Below are 22,546 nucleotides of genomic sequence, written 5' to 3'. Positions count from 1 at the left end.
AACTCTATAACGTGTATCAAAAGATCTGCCTTGTAATCCTAGCTACTCAGGAAGCAGAGATAGGGAGGATTAGTTCAGTTAGCATGACCCTATCTCAAAAACACCCAACACAAAACAGACCTGTCTGAGTGCCTCAAGTGTTAGACTGCCTGCTTGCAAGGGTGAGGCCCTGAGTTCAAACCCCAGAACCACCAAAACATAAAAATAACATTAAGAAAGAATGCAGAAATTGTAGACCATTTGCTGTTTTATAAAAACACTGTATGGAAGGTGGTAAACAAACTCAAGGTTACCCACATCACATGGAGAATCTTTAAGACATGTTCAACACACAAGGTAAGGTACAGAGGAGCAGTGATTTTAAAAACATGCAGAATGTAAATTCTGAGATACTTATGTAGATAATGACAGTATACAAGTAGATGTGGGAATGAACACCAAATTCAACATGGGGATAACTTTCAGGATGTGACACAGGCCACAAATAAGCACATGAACATAGGTAAAACACAGAGGGCAGAGACCACAAGTGATACGGCTCAAGGGCTAACTCTACCAAACTCTGAGCATGGCTCTTCCTTCTACACAACTACTTCTGCTCACCATCCCTAAAGGATCCCAGCTGTCCCCCTCAACAGAGACTCCTGACCTAGGCCTATGCCACATACCAGCATGAAATAGCCAAAGATTCCCCATTTCAAAAAGATTTCAGGGCCTCTAGTCCTTTAAGGGACGTTAGCAGCAGATAACGTGCAGTTAAGTGCTAGTGGTGGGCATATGCACAGAGAACCTAAAATGCATGATTCTTCAGAGTCACCTAGAGAAAAACACTTAAAAGGCCTCTGTTACGATCAAAGTAGCCCTCCGAGCTCATGGGATAATGCAAGATATTTTTGAGTAGAGAAAATACCACAAGACAAAGCCAGTTAAACCAGGCAGTAAGTACTAAGATATAAAAAGTGAGCTGGGCACCGGTGGCTTATGCCTAGCTACTCATGAGGTAGAGATCAGGAGGATCGCAGTTTGAAGCCAGCCCAGGCAAACAGTTCTCAAGACCGTACCTTGAAAAAAACCCAATACAATCAGGGCTGGCATAGTGGCTCAAGTGGTAGAACACCTGTTTAATAAACATGAGTCTCTGAGTTCAAACCCTAGTCCCACCAAAAATAACCAAAAATCATACTGCAAAAGGCACATCAGAAATTCATTGGGGAGAAGCCTACAAGAATAATCTAAAAGAAGAAATGTCCCGTCCTGCAGGACACATCAGCGTGGGTAGCGAACCTAGAAGGGGAAGAATGAAGGGACAAGAGACACGAAGGAGACAGCAAGACAGGAGTTCTGATCAAGCTGCAAAATTTTATTGTTCATACAGGGGTATTTATGTGCTGAGGGAGTGAGGGGTATGAGGAGGTGCAGGCTGGTTGGCTGGTTCTGCTATAGGGTGCCCGTTCGTGCCGGCGGCAAGGTAAACTCCCGGAAGAGAAGCAGGGACGGCGCCATCTTGTGCTGGAGATGGAGAAGTTGGGACAAACAACCGCAAAATGTTCCAGGGCAAGGTCAAGACAGAATGGCTCACAAAGGGAGCCTTGTCTCCGACATTTCCCCCTTATTCTTATACAAACATGACCAGAATATGTCGGCTTATTGAGAGGGGATGACAGAGGCCCAGTTCCTCAGGGTGGAGATCATTTTTGCTTTGTAAGCAAGCGTCCTTGCTAAGTTCTCAAGAGAATCTCCTCGGCATGTTTTTTGAGGAGGCGGATTTTTTAGGAGCATGCCAACCGCCATGCACCAGGGCATGTCATACAGAGGTCTTGGGTCTGGGGATCCTAGGATCCACCCTCCTGCAGTCTTACCTGCACCCTCATTTAGAAAAGCCTTTATGATCACTCTCCCTGGGTGCTGCCTCCCCCAAGCAGAGGGGCCCAGTGGAGGAGGGCCCAATGGGCGATGAGTGGTCAAGAATGTTATATAAGAAGAGGGGGTGGCAGAGAGAAAATTTGGAAACCCAGATGGAGCATTTAGCGAGTTTCTATTGAAAGGAAGGTCTCAGGAGCACGGTCTTCCATATCCAGGCGATGATAATGGACCTGTATAGGCTTAGAGGCTAAAGTGTTAATTTGTTCTTTAATGAATTGTATCAGCCTGTTTATAATGCAGGGCCCTATGATCACAATTAAAAGTAGACCTAGCAAGGGGCCTAATAGTGGAAGAAGGTAGGGTAGAATTCCATTAAGCCCAGTCCAGAGGGGGTTTTCAAATAGCTCCCTTCGTCTCTTTTCTAAATCTTCTTGAAGCTGTTTAATTTTGGTGCGTACTATGCCTGATTTATTGGCATAAAAGCAGCATCTTTCCCCTAAGGCCAAGCAGATACCTCCCTGGTTGGCTGTTAGCAGATCTAAGCCTCGCCTGTTCTGAAGGACCACTTCTGCCAGGGAGTCTATTTGGTCCTGTAAATCCTTAATGGTTCCAGATAGAGTTTGTACATCATTTATAAGTTGTTGAGATAGGCGACGGTAAGAGTGTATAGCCATGCCTAAGCCAGCTGTACCTGTGCCTATAGCTGCTGTTATTCCAAGGCTGGCAAGGAGCGGTAAGGCTTGTATTGCCCGTTTATGTCTTTTAATTAAGGTGTCTAAGCTAGGAATGGGCAGAGGTTCATCTCCTGAGACAACAGTAATATCTGGGAGTAATAAGGCAACAACACAGCCACCAGTCCAATTTGCTGGAAGCCTGGGGAAGGCTGAGTTTCCTCCACACAAAAAAACTGTACCGTTGGGGGGACAAAGAGCTGGGGTGGGTGAGGAATAATTTAGAACTGATGAGCAATTTCTAAAAGAACTAACCCCAACGTCAATATCATAAGAATTATTTTGCATCCTGCCTTGAAGGCATACTGTAGGTGCATCCATAGGCTGTACTTTAAAGGGAAGTCCAGATTGGCAGGTATCCTGATTATTTACGGTGGAGTTAACAGGTATTGCCATGGGCATTATTGCTCCTGTGGTCATGCAAAGCCAGCAATCCTTAGCAAGGGTGGGGTTGGAAGTGTTAAGCAAGGAGAAGGTACTTCCCAAAATATCTAATGTATTGGGATCTAAATCTGGAATCTGAGATTTAGGCAACATTAAGGGGTGATATGTGAGTTCAGGGATTTGGGGTTTTAAAAGCTCGATTATTTGAAGATGTTTGACAGCATCCGTGGGTCCTCCACCGTCAGAGACCCCTGTAGGAGGGCGGGAAGCCGTCTGCATAGCATTTTGCCCAATTTTAACAAGTTTTAAAGTACCATTATCAAAGGGTGCACTTTTGAGAATGTCATTAATCAAGTTCCAATAAGAAAAGGCAGTCACAGGGACCTTTTCGGGGCCAAGAGATTCATAATAGTCTTTTAAACAGTCTCCGACCCGGAGCCATCTTTTACCATCAATGGTTCCTTCGAGAGGAAACCAAGGACATAAATCTCCTATGTAACAAAATAATGACCTCAAGTCTTTTTTCTTAACACGCGCCCCTCGTGTCTTGAGGGCCTCCTTGAGGCCTGAAAGAAACAAATCATGTGACGACACTGCTTGTCCCAGGGTGGGTCACTCACCGTTCGCCGTCCTCACTCTCCTCCTGGATCTGTCTCTCGGTTGCGTTTGCCGAGGCGATCGCGAACTCTGCTTGGGCCCAAGCCTTCCCAGAGGACGGTGTTCTCCCCGCAATCAAAGGAATAGCTACAGCCACATTGGGCGCCAGATGTCCCGTCCTGCAGGACACATCAGCGTGGGTAGCGAACCTAGAAGGGGAAGAATGAAGGGACAAGAGACACAAAGGAGACAGCAAGACAGGAGTTCTGATCAAGCTGCAAAATTTTATTGTTCATACAGGGGTATTTATGTGCTGAGGGAGTGAGGGGTATGAGGAGGTGCAGGCTGGTTGGCTGGTTCTGCTATAGGGTGCCCGTTCGCGCCGGCGGCAAGGTAAACTCCCGGAAGAGAAGCAGGGACGGCGCCATCTTGTGCTGGAGATGGAGAAGTTGGGACAAACAACCGCAAAATGTTCCAGGGCAAGGTCAAGACAGAATGGCTCACAAAGGGAGCCTTGTCTCCGACAAAGAAATACTACAGGTAGTCAATGAGAATTTTATAGAGATGATACTGGATATGGTCAACCAAAATGTACAGGAGACACTCAAGAAATTCCAAGACAACAAAAATAGAGAATTTGAAAAAGCACAAGAAGAAATAAAAGAAACCATAAAAGCACTGTATAAACACCAAAGTGAAACAAAGAACACGATTAATAAAGAGATAAACGAACTCAGGACAAAAATAGAGAACATTAAAGAGGAAACGACCCAGGATATGGAAAACCTCATAAAAAAGAATGAAACAGAACTGCAAAACAAAATGGAAGGCCAATCGAGCAGAATACAACAAACAGAAGACAGAATGTCAGAACTCGAGATGAAATGGTAATTAAAGGAAAAAAACCGAAGAACTATTAATTAAACAACCCAAGACCTGTGAAAAGAAAATGCAAGAACTCACTGACTCCATCAAAAGACCAAACTTGAGAATCATGGGCATCGAAAAAGGAGAAGAGGTGCACGCAAAGGGAATGCGCAATATATTCAACAAAATAGTAACAGAAAACTTCCCAAATCTAGAGAAATCTATTCCCATGCAGATGCAAGAGGCCACCAGAACACCAAACAGACCAGACCAAAATAGATCTACCCCACGGCATATTATCATTAAAACAACAGATACAAAGAACCGAGAAAGAATACCATGCAAAGGTAAACCCATCAAAATCACAGCACACTTCTCAACAGAAACATTAAAAGCAAGAAGAGCTTGGGGTGAGATATTCCGGGCACTGAATGAAAATAACTGCAACCTCAGGATACTCTACCCAGCAAAACTATCATTCAAAATAGATGGAGCTATAAAAGTCTTCCATGATAAGCAGAAACTAAAACAATATGTGACCACAAAGCCACCACTACAAAAGATTCTTCAAGGGCTTCTGCACACAGAAGGTGAAACCCAACATAACCATGAAAAGACAGGCAGCACCAAACTACAGGAAAAGAAAAAGCAAGAAAGTAGAGAGTAACCTCAACTTAGGTACACACAATCAAACCTTCAAATAACTAAATGACAGGAATCACCACATACCTATCAGTACTAACACTTAATGTTAACAGACTTAATTCACCCATCAAAAGGCACCATTTGAAGAACTGGATTAAAAAGGAAGGAAGATCCAACAATTTGCTGCTTACAGGAGACCCATCTCACCGACAGAAATAAGCATAGCCTCAGGATGAAAGGCTGGCCCCCCAAAACAGGCAGGAGTGGCAATACTTATCTCTGACAAAGTAGCCTTCAAACCTACATTGATCAAACGAGAAAAAGAAGGACATTCCATACTAATAAAAGGGGAAATAGACCAAAACGAAATAACAATTATCAACCTATATGCACCCACTGTCAATGCACCCAATGTCATCAAACATACCCTGAAGGACCTAAAAGCATACGTTAACTCCAACACAGTGGTTGTGGGAGACTTTAACACCACATTATCATCAACAGATAGGTCATCCAAACAAAAAAATCAATAAAGAAATCCTAGATGTAAAATATACCATAGATCACATGGACCTAGTTGATGTCTACAGAACATTTCATCCAACCTCTACACAACATAGATTCTTCTCAGCAGCCCAAAGAACCTTCTCCAAAATAGATCATATCCTAGGGCACAAAGCAGCCTCAGCAAATATAAGAAAATAGAAATTATACCATGCATTCTATCTCATCACAATGCAATAAAACTAGAACTCAACAACAAAAGTAAAGACAAAAAACATGCAAACAGCTGGAAACAGAATAACTCCCTGCTTAATGAACAATGGGTCATTGAGGAAATAAAGAGAGGAAATTTAAAAGTTCCTGGAAGTCAACGAAAATGAAAACACAACCTACTGGAACCTATGGGACACAGAAAAGGCAGTCCTGAGAGGAAAGTTTATAGCCCAAATCAAAGACCTAATGATACATCTCAAACTCCTAGAAAAACAAGAACAAGCAAATCCCAAAACAAATAGAAGGAGAGAAATAATAAAAATAAGAGCTGAAATCAATGAAATAGAAACCAAAAAAACCATGCAAAGAATTAATGAAACAAAAAGTTGGTTCTTTGAAAAATAAACAACATCGACAGACCCCTGGCAAACCTGACTAAAATGAGGAGAAAAAACCCAAATTAGTAGAATCAGGAATGCAAAAGGGGAGATGACAACAAACACCATCAAAGTCCAGGAAATCATCAGAGACTACTTCGAGAACCTATATTCAAGTAAATTCGAAAATCTTAAAGAAATGGACAGATTTCTAGATACTTACGATCATCCAAAACTGAACCAAGAGGATATTAATCACCTGAATAGATATATAACACAAAATGAAATTGAAGCAGCAATGAAGCGTCTCCCCAGAAAGAAAAGTCCAGGACCTGATGGATTCTCTGCTGAATTCTATCAGACCTTTAAAGAAGAACTGACACCAACCCTCCTTAAACTGTTCAACGAAATAGAAAGGGAAGGAAAACCGTCAAACACATTTTATGAAGCCAGTATTACACTTATCCCAAAACCAGGCAAAGACCTCCAAAAAGGAGAACTACAGGCCAATCTCCTTAATGAACATGATGCAAAAATCCTCAACAAAATAATGGCAAACCGAATTCAACAACACATCAAAAAGATCATTCACCAGGACCAAGTAGGTGTCATCCCAGGAATGCAAGGGTAGTTCAACATACGAAAATCAATAAATGTAATACAGCACATCAACAGAAGCAAAGACAAAAACCACTTGATCATCTCAATAGATGCAGAAAAAGCCTTTGATAAGATCCAACACCATTTCATGATAAAAGCTCTAAGAAAACTAGGACTAGTAGGAAAGTACTTCAACATTATAAAAGCTATATATGACAAATCTACAGCCAGCATTACTTAACGGAGAACAACTGAAACCATTCCCTCTAAAATCAGGAACCAGACAAGGATGCCCACTATCTCCACTCCTATTCAACATAGTACTGGAATTCCTAGCCAGAGCAATTAGGCAAGAAGAAGGAATAAAAAGAATACAAATAGGTAAAGAAACTGTCAAAATATCCCTATTTGCAGATGACATGATCCTATACCTTAAAGACCCAAAAAACTCTACTCAGAAGCTTCAAGACACCATCAATACATAGAGCAAGGTAGCAGGATATAAAATCAACATAGAAAAATCATTAGCATTTCTATACACTAATAATGAAAAAACTGAGCAAGAATATATGAAAACAATTCCATTTACAATAGCCTCAAAAAATCAAATAGCTAGGTGTAAATCTAACAAAACATGTGAACAACCTCTACAAGGAAAACTATAAACTTCTGAAGAAAGAGATTGAAGAAAAATACAGAAAGTGGAGAGATCTCCCATGCTCATGGATTGGTAGAATCAACATAGTAAAAATGTCTATACTCCCCAAAGTAATCTACACGTTTAATGCAATTCCCATCAAAACTCCAATGACATTCATAAAAGAGATTGAAAAAATCTACCATTAAATCTATATGGAAACACAAGAGGCCACGAATAGCCAAGGCAATACTCAGTCAAAAGAACAATGCTGGAGGTATCACAATACCTGACTTCAAACTATATTACAAAGCAATAACAATAAAAACTGCATGGTGTTGGCACAAAAACAGACATGAAGACCAGTGGAACAGAATAGAGGACCCAGATATGAAGCCACACAACTATAACCAACTTATCTTTGACAAAGGCGCTAAAAATATACGATGGAGAAAAGACAGCCTCTTCAACAAAAACTGCTGGGAAACTGGTTAGCAGTCTGCAAAAAACTGAAACTAGATCCATGTATATCACCCTATACCAATATTAATTCAAAATGGATCAAGGATCTTAATATCAGACCACAAACTCTAAAGCTGATACAGGAAAGAGTAGGAAATACTCTGAAATTAGTAGGTATAGGTGAGAACTTTCTCAATGGAACCCCAGCAGCACAGCAATTAAGAGACAGCAAAGATAAATGCGACTTCATAAAAAAAAAAAACAAAAAAAAAAGCTTCTGCTCAACAAAAGAAATGGTCTCTAAACTGAAAAGAACACCCACAGAGTGGGAGAAAATATTTGCCAGCTACACATCAGACAAAGGACTGATAACCAGAATATATAGAGAACTTAAAAAACTAAATTCTCCCAAAATTAATGAACCAATAAAGAAATGGGCAAGTGAACTAAACAGAACTTTCTCAAAAGAAGAAATTCAAATGGCCGAAAACACATGAAAAAATGCTCACCGTCTCTAGCAATAAAGGAAATGCAAATTAAAACCACACTAAGATTTCACACCTCACCCCTGTTAGAATAGCCATCATCAGCAACACCACCAACAACAGGTGTTGGCGAGGATGCGGGGAAAAAGGAACCCTCTTACACCGTTGGTGGGGATGTAGACTAGTACAACCACTCTGGAAAAAAATTTGGAGGCTACTTAAAAAGCTAGACATCGATCTACCATTTGATCCAGCAATACCACTCTTAGGGATATACCCAAAAGACTGTGACGCAGGTGACTCCAGAGGCACCTGCACACCCATGTTTACTGCGGCACTATTCACAATAGCCAAGTTATGGAAACAGCCAAGATGCCCCACCACTGACCAATGGATTAAGAAAATGTGGTATCTATACACAATGGAATTTTATGCAGCCATGAAGAAGAACGAAATGTTATCATTCGCTGGTAAATGGATGGAACTGGAGAACATCATTCTGAGTGAGGTTACCCTGGCCCAAAAGACCAAAAATCGTATGTTCTCCCTCATATGTGGACATTAGACCAAGGGCAAACACAACAATGGGATTACACTATGAGCACATGATAAAAGCGAGAGCACACAAGGGAGGGGTGAGGATAGGTAAGACACCTAAAAAAATTAGCTAACATTTGCTGCCCTTAACGCAGAGAAACTAAAGCAGATACCTTAAAGCAACTGAGGCCAATAGGAAAAGGGGAACAGGTACTAGAGAAAAGGGTAGATCAAAAAAGAATTAACCTAGAAGGTAACACCCACGCACAGGAAATCAATGTGAGTCAATGCCCTGTATAGCTATCCTTATCTCAACCAGCAAAAACCCTTGTTCCTTCCTATTATTGCTTATACTCTCTCTACAACAAAATTAGCAATAAGGGCAAAATAGTTTCTGCTGAGTATTGTGGGGGTGGGGGGAGAGGGAGGGGGTAGAGTGAGTGGTAAGGGAGGGGGTGGGGGCAGGGGGGAGAAATGACCCAAGCCTTGTATGCACATATGAATAATAAAAAAAAAAAGACTGGCTTTTATCCTCTTAATAACATTACCACCATTACTACTCAGCCTACAAACATCTAAGTCTACAAAATTGTCCATATCTCTTCATGGTATCGAGAAAGTGGTAAAAGCCAATAAAGAACAAGGCTACAAAGAAAAACACAGCTTGGTGGATGACAGTTTCCTCAGGAATAATGTGAACATCAGCACAGAGGAGGAAATGGGGGGACTGAACTTCAGGGTGCTGAATGTTATATTTCCATCTGGGTATTTACACTCGATATACTAACTTCTCAATAAATTCCACTGTAAAATTTCAGAGATGATGCTCATCCTAAAAAAACTTGGCCACGGAACAAAACAGATTTCTGTATGTCTTTTTGTCACACAACTCCTGAGGAAAGAGACAGCTTTACGCATTCATAAAACTCAAAATGTGATAAGAGAGCAATTTCTGACACTAACTGTACAGGACAGCCAAGCGATGGACACCACAAATATGAAGGCATGGCACACACAAGTATATCCACAAACTTGAAGCTCCAGCTACAAAAGTCTCATCTCCTCTCTCCTCCAGCAGGAAGGGCAGCTGTGAGTGAAGGTACTGGCAAGAAGAAGTCGGCCCTGTTCCTCCAAGATCCTGATGAAATTTTTGTCAGCGTCCTGTTAAAAAAATGAAAAATTTAGTCATTAAAACATCCTGCGATACTTAGTAACAATGTAATTTCATTATTAAAATCTGACATTTTGTTTCGGATAGAAGACACAAATAACACATGTCATTTAAAAGTAATGTGTTGAGGCTGCTAGGGCCGTGACCCAGGGGGAGAGGACTGCCCAGCACGCCCAAGGCCCAGGGATCGATCCCCAGCTGCAGGTAAAAATATTGCTGCCCAAGGAAACCCAGAGTAAAAGCACAAAGATCCGTATTATAAAATGGTCACAGCAACTTTATCATAAAAAAACGGACAACTCTATAACGTGTAGCAAAAGATCTGCCTTGTAATCCTAGCTACTCAGGAAGCAGAGATAGGGAGGATTAGTTCAGTTAGCATGACCCTATCTCAAAAACACCCAACACAAAACAGATCTGTCTGCGTGCCTCAAGTGTTAGACTGCCTGCTTGCAAGGGTGAGGCCCTGAGTTCAAACCCCAGAACCACCAAAACATAAAAATAACATTAAGAAAGAATGCAGAAATTGTAGACCATTTGCTGTTTTATAAAAACACTGTATGGAAGGTGGTAAACAAACTCAAGGTTACCCACATCACATGGAGAATCTTTAAGACATGTTCAACACACAAGGTAAGGTACAGAGGAGCAGTGATTTTAAAAACATGCAGAATGTAAATTCTGAGATACTTATGTAGATAATGACAGTATACAAGTAGATGTGGGAATGAACACCAAATTCAACATGGGGATAACTTTCAGGATGTGACACAGGCCACAAATAAGCACATGAACATAGGTAAAACACAGAGGGCAGAGACCACAAGTGATACGGCTCAAGGGCTAACTCTACCAAACTCTGAGCATGGCTCTTCCTTCTACACAACTACTTCTGCTCACCATCCCTAAAGGATCCCAGCTGTCCCCCTCAACAGAGACTCCTGACCTAGGCCTATGCCACATACCAGCATGAAATAGCCAAAGATTCCCCATTTCAAAAAAGATTTCAGGGCCTCTAGTCATTTAAGTGACGTTAGCAACAGATAACGTGCAGTTAAGTGCTAGTGGTGGGCATATGCACAGAGAACCTAAAATGCATGATTCTTCAGAGTCACCTAGAGAAAAACACTTAAAAGGCCTCTGTTACGATCAAAGTAGCCCTCCGAGCTCATGGGATAATGCAAGATATTTTTGAGTAGAGAAAATACCACAAGACAAAGCCGGTTAAACCAGGCAGTAAGTACTAAGATATAAAAAGTGAGCTGGGCACCGGTGGCTTATGCCTAGCTACTCATGAGGTAGAGATCAGGAGGATCACAGTTTGAAGCCAGCCCAGGCAAACAGTTCTCAAGACCGTACCTTGAAAAAAACCCAATACAATCAGGGCTGGCATAGTGGCTCAAGTGGTAGAACACCTGTTTAATAAACATGAGGCTCTGAGTTCAAACCCTAGTCCCACCAAAAATAACCAAAAATCATACTGCAAAAGGCACATCAGAAATTCATTGGGGAGAAGCCTACAAGAATAATCTAAAAGAAGAAATACTACAGGTAGTCAATGAGAATTTTATAGAGATGATACTGGATATGGTCAACCAAAATGTACAGGAGACACTCAAGAAATTCCAAGCATTATATGCTTAGACTACACTAAACTGACAAAAAAATACCTTATTTTATTCAATGAATTATCTTTAACTACTTTAACTGTTTTTACAGTTTTTAAATTTTTTTACATAAAATGAACACATCATTCAGCTACACAAAAAATATTTTCTTTCTTTATATTTTTATTCCATAAGCCATTTTCTATTTTTAATTTTTTGGACCCTTTTGGTTAAAAACTAAGATGAAAGCAGACACATTAGCCTAGCCCAGTGTCAGGACCTCAATATCATTATCCTCCACCTCCACATCTTGTCCCACTGGCAGGACTTTAGGGGCAGTAACAAGCATGTAGCAGTCTCCTAGGACAACAGTGCCTTCTTCTGGAATTCCTTCTAAGGACCTGCCTGAGGCTCATCCTGAGAAGGGGCCAGTCTTCTCAGAAATATGTCCATGGTCATTTGCTTCATTTATTTCTTTTTTCTCATCAATTTGCTAGTAAGGAGATGATGAACCATGAGCATTCATGATTTACCTCTTCCCTTTGTTGTGGGGAAGGGAGGTTATTGGGGTTTGACTGCAGGGTCTCACACTTGCTAGGCCAGTGCTTTACCACTTGAGACACAACCCTGACCCTTTTTTCTTTTAGTTACTTTTGAGATAAGGTCTTGTGCTTTTGCCCAGGGCTGACCTTGGACTACATTCCTTCTACCTCTGCTTCCCATGTAGCTGGGATTACAGGCATACTACACCATTCTCAATTTGTTCTTTGAGATACTGCTAACTTGCCCCGGTAACACTGTGCTGGCCTCAAACCACAATCTTCCTATATCTGCTTTCCTCCCAAATACCAGGGATTATAGGCACAACACCCAGCCATGAACATTCTTTATTAATAACGATCTTTCAGTGATAGCATGCATGTTTTCAAACTTTTTAAAGTTTTTGTTGAGGTTTGCAAACCATTCACTTGAGCTGGGGGTATAACTCAGCAGTAGAGCAGTTGCCCAGGATAAGCAAAGCCCTGGAGGAGAAAGACAAGCAGGAGGTGGGAAGAAGGACAGAGGAAAACGAGAAGGGAGGAGGAGGAGAAGAGGAGCAGCAGCAGCAACAGCAGCAGGAGGAAGAACCCTACTTCTAAACCCTTCATTGTAAATTCTTGGGAGCTCTTCTCTTCTTACTGTGCAATTTCCTTTGCTCTTGCTTCTTCAGCTATGTTCCTCTTCCAGTTCCAGCAAGTCAGGAACCACCTCTAGCAGCTCCTCAATGTCATCCACATCCACCTTAAAGTTGTTTGACATCTCAACCACCACCTGGATTTCTGCATCCTCCTCACCTTTGATAAGTCCGCTGAAGTCATGGACAAATCTCCTTAGTGTCTACTTCAAGAAACAGATGCCATTAATTCACTTCTTGGGGACATGGCCTCAAGCCCAAGCAAGGTTCTTGATGGAGTTATATATGCAATCCTTGGAGAAATGCATCAGTGTTTCCTCAGCTGCAATAGCCTGGACAGAGGTCCTCCTTGGTTAGTAGTCCTTAAAAATTGCTATAACTCCTCAATCTACTGGTTGTCCCAGAGAGAAGGTGTGGAAGAAGAAGCATCATTTTGATATTGAGATGAACATCACCAATAAAAGAAGGGTACATGAGAACATTATCAACAACAAACAACATCTTGAAAGGCATGCTGTTTTCAAAGAGTATTTCTCCATTTAACTGCCACAGCAATTCAGGAGATCATTCTGAATCATCCATGGTCTCTTATTGCTCCTGTAGGTCACTGGCAGTGTGTATTTACTCATGCGCTTGAAAGCCATGAGCGTCTCACTGTGACAGATCACAAAGGGTTTCAATTTATAGTCTATAACATTGCCCCAAGCAAGATTGGTATCCTGTCCTTAAAAGCTTTCAGACCTGGCATTGACTTGGTCACTTACAGATCAAAGATCTTTCCAGTATTCATTTCCAGAATCTGGATGTTTCATCCACATTGAAGATTTGCTCTGACAAATAATTTTCCTCCACAATTATCTTACCTACTTTCCAAACATTCTTCAGCAGCCTAACCACTCATTTTCACACATGTAATGAATAATGATTCTTGAATCATTCAAACCACTCACAAGTAACAATAAATTCAACATCACAGTTGGGTCCAAGCTTTTCTTTCAATTTCACAAACAAATGCTATGCTTTGGCCGTGATTCTCATGCTGTGGTGAAGGATATGCTTCTGTCCCAGGTCATTAGAAGTTTCTCCATACATGATGTAGGCCTTTCTCAAGTTTTTGTCAGTCTCATTGCCTTCAATGAAGCAGAATGTTTAACAGGCTCCCATAACTTGTTCTTATTCTTCAGGAGAATAGACTATGATGTAATGAGACATCCCTGACTAATGTGCAATAATCATCACTAATTTTCCACCTTTGTAGTCCTTAAGTCACTTTTAATCTCATTTCCAAGCCATTTAGTCCATGTGACCTATTACGGTCAAAATTAGCAGTAGATTTTGATGATGTCAGATTAAATCAACACAAGAAAATATGATGCAACCAAGAGACGTGATAAACACAAAATGCATGGAGCCACTACTAGTGTAGCATGACATACTGTTTTACAGTAAACTATTCTTAATACAAATAGAAAGGACACGTTATAACTAAACAAAGTACACTATAGTAAATGCAAAAAGCAGAAACAGATTTGTCTGCTATTGTTATCAGTTATGTGATATACACAAATCTATGTGCTATACTTTTATAAGATAGCATCACCACAAACATGTAATGTGTTGCACATTATAGATACTACAATGTCATTAAGCTATACCAACTTTTAAGCTCCTTTAATCTTATGGGAACACAGTAATATATGTGGTCCATTGTTGATCAAAAGGTCACTATGCAGCATATGACTATTTCAATATTATCTACCATTAACCATTGCTATGTGTTATCAGTGTGAATTAATTCACTAGACTACTTTTCTCATTAACAAGCTTTAGAAACTATAAATAGCACAAAAATGCACTGATTCCTGAAGATGGGGAAAATCTTAAAAAGGAGATGGCAAACAACAAAAGCATATTTAGCTTCCTTTAACATTTTAGCCAGAGCCAGCAGCTTTGTGTGTATAAATCACAATTATATAATCCCCTATTCTAGGCATTTAAGCAAACAAATACACAGTTGTCCTTTTAAGTCAAACAGATTACTTGGTAGAATTCCTGCTACCCAGGAAGTCATTCCACACATCCCCTTCAGTCCTAGGATTCTATATACAACAAACACACATTCATTGATATCCCTCTAAAGTCAAACCAAAAATAACATTCAATCAGAAACAGTAGGGCTGGTACCATGGCTCAAGTGCCTTCCTGGCAAGCATAAGGTCCTGAGTTCAAACCACAGGCCTGTCAAAAAAAAATTGAAGTGAGAAATAATGGAGGACTTGAGAAGTGGCTCAAGTGGTAGAGCACCTGCCTAGCAAATGTGAGTACCTGAGTTCAAGCACCAGTACCACCAAAAAGAAAAAGAAAAGAAATAATGGAAATCATCTGGTACTTTGGAAACAAGGCAGGCTGTGAAACAGCTTGAGTAAATTACTGTATCTATTTGAGCCTGCCTCCAAGTAGCAAAATGGCCTTCTTTTCCATGAAGAGATGCTAAAGGCATTAAAAATATAAAGCAAAAATAAAACTCATAACATTTGGCCTTACCAAACACACACACACTACAGAAGTAGTAGCTAAGTTCAACACAAGAATGAAAGCAAAAACAACATCAATACGCATGGCAGTAAATAATGACTAACATTTCTCTCATTCTGTAAAATGTGTATGAGAAAAACATGCATTTAATGAGTTACAAATTTTCTAACTAAAATCAGCTGGCATAAACCATAATCGAGAAAGTATTAAGTTAATATGAATAAAACAGTTCCACAAATATCAATGAATGATTCTTATAAGCAAATCAAATACCAGGCAGAAGGAATATTCACGTATAGACAATTCAAACACTATATATCAGAAAACTGAATAAATGTAAAGCACATTTTAACATAATCCATACCACAAAACTGATTCTTGGACTCAGGGTATAGCTAATTGGTAGAGCACATGCGTGAGGCCCTGGGCTCAATTCCCAGTAAATACACATATATTTTTCATGTTACATATGAAACAATTTTAAACACTTAAAAAGTCTTACCATACAAGAAAACTGATGCACTTTAGCAAACCTCACATCTACAGCCAGAAATTCATATTGGCTCACCTGCTTAGTAAAATAAACTTTTTAAAGAATTTTAGAAAAATAGGTCTCCAAAACTTGTATCTCAAGCTGGGTCTTCTTCTCAACTCAGATCCATATGTACAACTACCTAAGGATATTTCTTATAAGTCACAGACGCCTCAAATATGACACCTCAAACTGAACTCATCATACTCTGCAGCCTAATGCTCTTCCTATACTCACTGCTGCAGTAAATGTCACCAGAATTCATTCAGTTTCCCAAGGCGGGCATTAGAGAATTCATTTTTATTCATCGCACAAATATTTATTAAATCCTAATGATAGGCATGAACACAACAGTGTCTAGAAATTATGCAGACTTCAATCTCTCTGAAGCCCAGTAAATCTTACCCATTATACCTCCTTTACAACTCCTGAATCCATTTCCATCCCTTATGTCCCATTTACACTACTCTACTACCAGTCCTCATTTCTCAACTGAATTACTACAATAGCTGTAACTGACCACCAGGCTTCCAAGTTCACTCTCCAAATCATCATCCAAACTGCTGCCTATCTGACCACTTCACTTTTCTTTTTCTGTATCCCATAATTTTCTCAAATTAACGAATCAATTTTCCTAACCGCCCATGAAATTTTAAAATTCTGTCACTATCTTTAGATGAAAAAGTTTGCTGAAGTCTATAACACTAGTTTACCATAGTACCTAAAGCAGTAGTACTGGAAATCCCTGATTTATTAATGAAAACAATAAAGATTTATTATAGATAAAATTACCAAATGAGTAGTGCTTGACAGTAGTCTTTGACATAAAGCGAAAAACATCCTTGCATATAAAATCAAGAAAATACATGAGTTCACAAAAGTGTTCGGTTGTTTTTGTGTGTGTGTGGTATTGGGGTTTGAACTCAGGACCTACAACTTGAGCCACTCCACCAATCCTTTTTCGTGACAGGTTTTTTTCTGAGATAGGGTCCTGAAGATATTTGCCCAGGCTGTCTTCAAATGGCAATCCTCCTGATTTCTGCCTCCTGAGTAGCTAGGATTACCACCAGCACGTGGCAGTACTGTCTTCTTAAGAAAGGATTCAATACTGTAGTACTCTCCAGGGTACTACACTTCTCTATTAACAGAAGCTTGAAATAATGCCTGCTATATGGCACTCAGTAAATATTTATTAAAGGAATTAAACTACTTCTTAATCATGTTTAACCACGTCTTTTACTAATCTCCATAGACCTTCATCATAAAAAATACACTTAAAGCCAGATGTGATTGAGCACACCTATAATCCCAACACTTGGGAGACTGAGGTAAGAGGATCACAAGTTCCAGGCCAACCTGAGCTTTAGGGGAAAATAATCTCAAAAACAAAAAGGCTGGTCCAGGGGGTCCCACTTGGAGTCTTACCTACCTGAAAGGCAGTCATTGGGAGGATCACAGTTCAAGACCATCTGGGGCAAAACAATGCTAGACCTCATCTCAACCAATAAAAGCTGGACATGGTGGCAGGCATCTGTCATCACAGAAACACAGGAAGCAGAAAGGGTATATAGGAGGATCACTGTCCACGGCTGCCTAGACAAAATGTGAGAGAACCTATTAAAAAAAAAAGTAAAAATAAATAACTGAATAAATAACAAAAAGGGCTGGGGGTACAACTCAAGTGATAGAGTACCTACTTACCAAGTGTGAGGACCTGATTTCAAACCCCAGTAACTCCTCCACAAAAACATATATATATGTATATTATTCATCTATATAAAATATTGTACAAAGAACAAACGTCAACTGATTTTCTCATTTATTTTTAAAACTCTTTATAAACATTGGCAAACTAAAGAGCAAGCCAAGGAAGAGAAAAAGGCATACTGACACTTGTTAATCAAGCCTAGGGATTCCCTGGTTTTCTCCTGCCCGTGTACAGCCTAAACATGACCTGTCCATCAGATATCAAGAGCCCAAAACTCAGGTACAAGGATGTGTAGGTTACTTTACACCACCCACTACTCCACTGCCATTCCCTCACCACATAGACTGTATGACAAATGAAGCAGATGTCGGCTTTTTTTCTAGAAGAGCTTAAACTCGAAATTAGTTTTTTAAAAAATCGTAGCCAATAATACCAACCAAAGTGTTTTTGGAAGTCCTGAAATGTTCTATTTTTTCTTCCTTTTCACTTCGGAAGACCCTTCTTCATGTTTCATGTTAAATTAAAAAATGACATTTTAACCAATCATACAGGTATTCTGACTTCATAACAGTGTTAACATTTCATATTAAATACTCTGAACATGAACACACAACAGGAAACTATTCTACTTTTACTCCAATATTATATTTCCTTGTTTAAAGTTTAAAAACAAGAAGTAATAAATCCAAGATAGAACCCCAATTTTCAAAGTAAGATCTTACAAAAGTTTCAAAAATCACTGTCCTATGGAAAGAGGATGAGGTGGGAGTCAGAGGACTCAGGAGGAAAAAGTCTATCTTTAAAACATACTCAAAGTGTGGCCTAGAAAAACTTTTTCTATCAAACTGCTGGGTCCTTGCTGGCACGAAGGGTGCCTTACTTTCTTTTCTAGTCCGGGCACTCTGGACACTTTACCAAATAAAACTAGCCTTACAAACTCTTGAGATATTAGAGAAACAGTACAGTATACAGATTAAGGGACTGTAAATGAGTCTAATGGCCTGGCTGAGTCACAGCTCTGACTTTGGACAAGTTACCCTTACTTTTAGAGCTGTGGTCTTTTATTCTCCCATCTGTAAAGTGGGACTATAAAGACTTTACGTAAAAGGTTTTTGATGATTCAATGAGATACCATACGCATACAATCCACATACCACTCAACTTAACACAAGAAAACTATCCTGGTTGATTTGTCTGTACTTAGTTTTGTCTAGGTAAACTACATCAGCTGAAACTTTACTCTTAGACCTTACAAAACCACCATCGCTTTGCAAGAAATCTTGCCTTTAACACTCCTGTCAACAGTAAGTCCAGTGGGGGAGTCAGGACAATTAATGCTCTCCCGAAGGCAATCACTTTTCTTTACCTCTTTTGACCAAAACACAGTTTCCGCTGAGTGTCGCGCACTGGGAGCCATGAGAACCCAAGCAAATCAAGCAAGCTAGGAGACCAGGAAGCTCAAGGCTTCCTTCCCTCCTGAGGTGAAGCGACCCTGCGTGAAGCACCCGCGGGGGCCCCGGGGCTGTGCTCCCAGGCAGCTGACGAGGCTCCTGGCCCAGCTAGCCAACGCCTGGTCCTTCCCGCCAGCCCCGGCCGCGCAGCGCCAGTCCACCTAGCTTCCTCCACGTCCCCACCGGGCCCACTCCACCACCGGGTCCCCTACCGCAGGCGCCGCAGCCCTTCCGGGCCCCCTGACTCACCCGCGATGCAGGTCCGGGGCTCCGCGCGATGCCAGCAAGGGTCGGAAAGGACTCAGGGAGGATTTGGATTCGCCAAGGCAGAGGGCAGCCTAGGAAGAGAAGCCTGTGCGACGCCCGCCTGGGCCCACGCGGCTGCACCCCCAAACCCACCGGGAAAAGGTACCGCCCACCTGGGCCCGGCCTGCGAGGCGGGACCCAGCTCCGAACTCGGCCCAGTGCCAGGCGGCCCAGACCTCTCTGCTGGTCTCGGGAGACCGCGAGTGCCGCCGCCCAACCCGGGCCCCGCAGCTCTGCATGCGCGCATTCCCTCCACCTGCCGCCGCAGTTCAGCTCCTGGCAAGAACCCGCGGTAGCCGAGGAAGCGGAGGAAAGGAGGTGTCCACGCACACGCTGCGGCTCTGCGCCGCGACCGCCGAGCAGGTCACGCGAGGGCGCTGGCGCTTGGGTTGCGTCACTCGAGCCCCGCCCAGAAACCTGCCGAGCCCCGCCCTCCTCCCTCTCCTTGCAGTGGGGGCGGAGCCTGGACCACTGGGTTATAGTAACTGGCTAATTTCAGAATCACCTTGCTTCCTACCAAAAGTGGATGTTAATGGCCTTCCGGATAGCAGGGGACAGATAAGGCCACTTAGGAAAAGGACGCTAACAAAAATGAGACTCAGGTGGGCGACATAAAATGAGTGCACAGAATAGAAGGAAATGCTTTTAATAAAATAAAGGGAACTTGATTGTGTAAAATTCTGACACACTGAATCTCTCAAATAGTATCATTTATTATTGTTGTTGTATTAATGAAAGTGGCTTGACGCTCACGATTTTTAAAAAGAAATGCTCTTAATATTATTCAGCAGGTGCACCAAGGCAGACAGCTTTCTGGAATTAGAGGTTTATCCAAGATACTTCTTTGTGCACTTCTTGTGAACAAACTTCACCAGAAAGAGAAAATTGGGAAACTGCATTAGCTCTGGGGAAGATTTCACGTTGCTTGGAACAGATGTGAAATGCACATAAGACAATTAGTAATGCAAACAGTGATCCACTAATTATAACAGGGACTCATTAATCCTCCCAAACCCATTATTCTCCATTCACAATTTCAATAATTAAAATCTTAAGGCTCAGGAGGTTAAATACTTTACTTAGCTAGAGAGCTAGGATTTGCACAACAGCACTGTGGTGCCAAACTTCTTTCTCGCTTTTTAAAAATTTTTTTTAATTTTTATTCTTTTTAAAACTTCTTTCTCTTAAACATTACTATACACCGTACACTGCCTCTCAAGGTCTAAACCTCCAGTTTTGACTTCCTTCTGCAATTCAGGTACTTAAATCTCTTAACATTTCCATAACAGAGTTCAACTCTTTAAAGGAACAGGTATAAAATCAAATTCCAGATCTAGTAAAAAAACAAAAAACAAAAAACAAAAACACATAAAGTACCATCACTAAGTTTTATTATATAAAAGGAAATTGAGGTCCAGGCAAAATTGATTTATAAAGGAACCAAACGAAACCCCCCCCCAAAAAAAAGCACACCTATGTTGACTATTTCCACCTGCTACCTGGATAATGCCTGCCCTTATTTAACTCTATTTTTTCAACAGCAGAAATTAATTATACAAAGGGGATTCATTGTGATATTTCCATACATACATGTAAAGTACCTTGATTAAATTCACCCCATCTACTACTCTTTTTAACCCCTCCATGTTTAACTCTTCAGAATTTTTTCTGCACTTTATAAAAAAAGATTTCAATATTATTTTCAAAGTCTAGAAAAACCCTAGTCAACCTAGATTTTTATTCAATAGTGCCAGAACCCACAGAAAGATGTAGCTGCAGCCAAACTACCAAAGTTTCCCAATAGAGAAATTGTCCAAGTTCAAGTTCTATGAACTACAAATGACCTAGATATGATTCAGGTTCAAAGCAGAAACTAAAATGAAAGTAAAATGCCCTTAGAGGAAAAGTTAAGAGGGGTAAGAGGAGTAGGGAGAAAGAGGTGAAATTCACTATGGCCATCTTCTAACCATGGGAGAGACTGTAGTAATCCTGAAGTTTCAGATTCTACTTTTCCCTTATCTCTATAACCAAGAGCCATCCTGTAATTACAGATGCATATTGGATGGCATCATAACAATGAATTATTTATTTTAAACCCTTTATACTCTAAAGACAGTTAATCTTGTGTTGTCCTATGTATTTGATTTTTTTGAGGCTATTATAAATGGAATTATTTTCCTATATTCTTTCTCAATTCGTTAATTGTTGGTGTATAAAAAGGCTACTGATTTTTATAAGTTGATTTTGTACCTTGCTACATTGCTGAAGCTGTTTATGGTATCTAGGAGTTTTGGGGTGAGTTTTTTGGGTCTTTGAGGTAAAGGATCATGCTGTCTGCAAATAGGGATACTTTTACTATTTCTTTACCTGTTTGGATTCCTTATATTCCTTCTTCTTGCATTCCTTCTTGCACTGGGTAGGAATTCCAGGTCTACGCTGAATAGGAGTGAGCATCCTTGTCTCATTCCTGACTTAGGGGGAATGGTTTCAGTTTTTCCTCATTAAGTATGATGTTGGCAATAGGTTTGTCATGTACAGCCTTTATAACGTTGAGGCACATTCCTTTTATTCCTAGTTTTCTTAGAGCTTTTATCATGAAGTTGTGTTGAATATTCACAAAGGATTTTTTCTGAATCTATTGAGATAATCAACTGGATTTGTCTTTGCTTCTGTTAATGTGTTATATTACATTGATTGATTTGCATATGTTGAACCATCACTGCATCCCTGGGATGAAGCTGACTTGGTCATGGTGAATGATCTTTCTGATATGTTGTTGGACTTGGTTACCATTATTTTATTGAGGACTTTTGTGTCAATGTTCATTAAGGAGATTGGCCTGTAGTCCTCCTTTTTCAGATGTGTCCTTGTCCAGTTTTGGGATGAGTGTAATGCTGGCTTCATAAAATGAGTTAGGTTTCTATTTTGTGGAAAAGTTGAAGGAGTATTGGTGTTAGTTCTTCTTTGAAGGTCTGGTGGAATTTCGCTGAGATCCCATCAGGTCCTGGAGTTTCTGGTTCAATTTCATTTTGAGTTATAGATCTGTTTAGGAGGTTAATATCCTCTTGGTTCAGTTTTGGATGGTCATAAGTATCTAGAAATTTGTCCATTTCTTCAAGATTTTCAAATTTATTGCAATGTATGTTCTCAAAGTAGTCTC

General features: G+C 40.6%; 1 protein-coding gene across 1 annotated transcript; it reads right to left on the bottom strand.

Moving 5' to 3' along the window:
* Nucleotides 1–1,339: 1,339 nt before the first annotated feature.
* On the bottom strand, nt 1,340–21,032 carry LOC141415497 (uncharacterized). Its single transcript, XM_074052208.1, has 4 exons — nt 21,003–21,032; nt 19,330–19,875; nt 17,351–17,510; nt 1,340–10,063 (listed from the first exon to the last, which is right to left on the bottom strand). The coding sequence occupies exons 1-4, from the start codon at nt 21,030–21,032 to the stop codon at nt 10,056–10,058; spliced, it is 744 nt and encodes a 247-aa protein (XP_073908309.1). The 3' UTR covers nt 1,340–10,055.
* Between the last annotated feature and the right edge of the window lie 1,514 nt (nt 21,033–22,546).

Source organism: Castor canadensis, chromosome 13 (genome assembly GCF_047511655.1).
Source record: "Castor canadensis chromosome 13, mCasCan1.hap1v2, whole genome shotgun sequence".
Classification (NCBI taxonomy): Eukaryota; Metazoa; Chordata; class Mammalia; order Rodentia; family Castoridae; genus Castor; species Castor canadensis.
This window is presented reverse-complemented; position numbering and strand designations above follow the sequence as displayed.